General features: G+C 55.8%; 1 protein-coding gene across 1 annotated transcript in view; it reads left to right on the top strand.

Moving 5' to 3' along the window:
* LOC101985831 (gametogenetin-binding protein 1-like) overlaps window positions 1–1,929 on the top strand; it is a 5,879-nt gene extending 3,950 nt beyond the window's left edge. The window contains exons 5-6 of the mRNA XM_005360392.1: window positions 259–398; window positions 1,876–1,929. Of these exons, the coding sequence (XP_005360449.1) occupies window positions 259–398; window positions 1,876–1,929 (194 nt within the window). The remainder of the gene's footprint in view (window positions 1–258; window positions 399–1,875) is intronic.
* The last annotated feature ends 1,004 nt before the right edge of the window (window positions 1,930–2,933 follow it).

Here is a 2,933-nt window from a genome sequence, read left to right as displayed (position 1 = left end):
ATTAAAGGCGTGTGCCACCACCGCATGACTCTGCCTCAGTTTCCGGAGCTGAAGGTCCCAGGGTTCTGTCCCAGTCTTTCTGGGGACCAGCCTCCCCCACCCTACTTGCAGCTGCCTGCAGAGGAGCTGGTTACCATGAGCGTCACAGGAAACCTGGTGGCTTTTGAGGGTCTGTGGGATACATGCCAGGAAGAGGAGCAGCGATGTCTGTCCAGACGTCTGTTCCCACAACACTCAGCTCACCTCTTTGCCTCAAAGGTTTCGTGGAGTCAGAGCTAAAGAAGATTCTGGCAGTACGACGGGAGTCCCGCCTCTGGAAGGTGGGCAACCCGGAGGGCCGGGAGCTGCTCACCCAGCCAGACATCACGCTGGAGGAGGCTGGTATGGTAGACGGCCAGGTATGCCTGGGTGCCCATCTAATCCGCTAACTCATGAAAGTGGGGTGAGGGCCCCTTACCTCACAGGACCCTGGTCCTTGATTGCAGCCCCTACTGCCTAGACTCTTCTAGAGGAGGGTCTGAGATACTACCCTCTTTCTGGGAGCAGTGCACACACGTGTGCACGCGTGCACGTACACACACCACACACATGCACACAAGTGCAAACATATGCACACACACATGCTTTAACATTTCTTACTCGAACCAATATTGTCCCTGTTTTGTTGTTTGTTTGTTGAGCTGGGCTCTTGTAGCCCAGGCTAGCCTGACTGTAGTAGCAGAGGCTGGCCTTGGGCTTTTATTCCTATTGCCTCTACTTCCCCAGAGCTGGATTTATAGACGGGGAGATTTATCAAGATGGGCTTGCATTTGAACTACGTGTATCTTTTCCTGTTCCCTCTCATCCACACCAAAGCCCGCAGACACACAGAGGCTCTGGGGAGCAACCGCATGTCACCGCGCCAGTTCCGAGTCAGTTTCCTTACCCTCTATGACTCATGGGACTCTCTGCCCTGAGGGTCTGTGGTTCACAAAAGGGAAGAGTCCCCGGCTCACACGGGAGTCCAGTCAGACCGTTCTGCTGTGTCATCTTGACTTTGGTCCTTGACCTCTTTAAGGACCCGCTGAGACTCTGCGACAGGTTTCACAGGCTCCTCGGTGTGTGTGGTGTGTGTGTGTGTGTCTGTGTGGTGTGGGGGTGTGGAGGGGGACACAATGGCTGGCTCTGACAGGAATTCACACCTGCTGGGCACTAAGGACATCCTAAGCTTGCCCTCATGCCCGTGTCCAGGAGCCTGATGCCCCCACACCCCTAACCACACAAGCTGTGTGGGCACTGGATTTTCCCCTCATACAGAAGGGCTCCAGTCCTGGGATCTGTCCTCCTCCAGGACTTGGGAGCCCACCTGCCCTACCCATCCTGCGCTCACAGTCCTGGGCTGGCATTGGCAGCACCAGGAGACTTGGGAGTTCCTGGATAGTGCATGTGGGGCCCCCAGTCCTCTCTTTGGGGGTTCAGAGGTACATCCTCGACTCCTGCCTTCCACAGTGGGTGTTTCAAAGTCTCATCCTCTCCCCGCCACATTTTCCCTTCCTCCGCCCTTAGAGCTACTGCTAAGGGGGGCAGCGGTGGGGGGAATGCCGCTCAGCTTTTGGGAAATGCCAGGGACCTGAGGGATGGACGTTAAGGCAGCTGAAGAAAGAGTATGCAGACAAAAGGAAGGGGGAACGTCTGGGTCCCTAGCTTTCAAGGAACCGGAGGTTGAAGTATTCCTGCATTATGGGGGTAGTTGGCTCAGGGTTGGTAAACCTGGGGTCAGCTTTGGGGTGGTGGGGAAAGTTTGGAAAAGGTGGCCGGGGTGAACTGAGGGAGGTAGATGGGAAGGTTCCGAATGCAGAGCAGGGAATATCTTTCTTCGCCCGTGTCTGCCCACAGCACCTGCTCCTGGAGGAGATGGATGAGATGGGAAACTGGCCTCCTCCAGAGTGAGGCCCCTGTCGTCAGGAGCCCACAGCACCCACACCCCTGGGACCCCAGTCCAGCGTGTGTCTCTTCTGGGACATATCCAAGGAGTCCCTGTGGCCCTGGGCTTTAGGATGAATAGCATCCTGTGTGTGTGTGTGTGGGCGTGCCCAGCGCTGTCTCTACCCGTCAAACTCTGGTAGATGATGTTCTTAATAAAAGCTTAGTTTGCCATTAGCTTCCTGGGCTGTCTGTCATTGGCCACCACCCGTCTGCCTCACTCCTTGAGTGAACCTGGTTATTAGAGTCTCTAGTCCCTAATTCATGCTTGCAGAGCATGGGGGCCACCTCTGGGCACGGGGCAGGGAGGGCGGGAGGATTTGGGCTAACCTGGGGGTGCTGCCTGCCAGTCAGCCAGCCAGAAGGAGAGTCCCCAACTTCCCTCTCTCTGTTCCCAGGCTTCTCTGTGTCCTCACCAGGAGGATCCGGGAATTCTCCCAGCAGGAAGTTCCTGCCCAGCCAGCTCAGGGACAAAGCCAGGAAAGGGGCCCTGAACTGCAGGGACCTGCTTCAGGAGAGCTGGCCAGGAGGGCTACTGGGGGGTGCAGGCGAGGAAGGGTCCCCTGAACCTGGTGTGTCTTCTGTTCTGCCGCTGTCATAAAACACTGGCCAAAAACAAGTTCATTTCGTCTTGGAGTTTGCTGTCCCTTGTGGAGAGGAGTTAGGGCGGGGACTCCAGGCAGGAACCCAGAGGCAAGAACTGAACCGAGGCCAGGGAGGGGCAGTCCTACGGGCTTATCTCCTCTGTGTTTCTTAGCTACCTTTTATTTTCTTTTAAGATTTATTTTAAGTCTTGCATACGCGTCTGTGTGTGTGTGTGTGCGCGCACACGCGCACACATGTATGCATGCGTATGTGTACACACGTGTGTATGGTGTGTGCATCTGTTGAGAACAGGTGGCTGCAGCTCTGGAGGAGGGTGTCAGATTTCTGGAGCTGGAGTTACAGTTGCAAGCAGCCCCTATGTGGTT

Source organism: Microtus ochrogaster, linkage group LG2 (assembly GCF_000317375.1).
Source record: "Microtus ochrogaster isolate Prairie Vole_2 linkage group LG2, MicOch1.0, whole genome shotgun sequence".
Taxonomy (NCBI): Eukaryota; Metazoa; Chordata; class Mammalia; order Rodentia; family Cricetidae; genus Microtus; species Microtus ochrogaster.
This window is presented reverse-complemented; position numbering and strand designations above follow the sequence as displayed.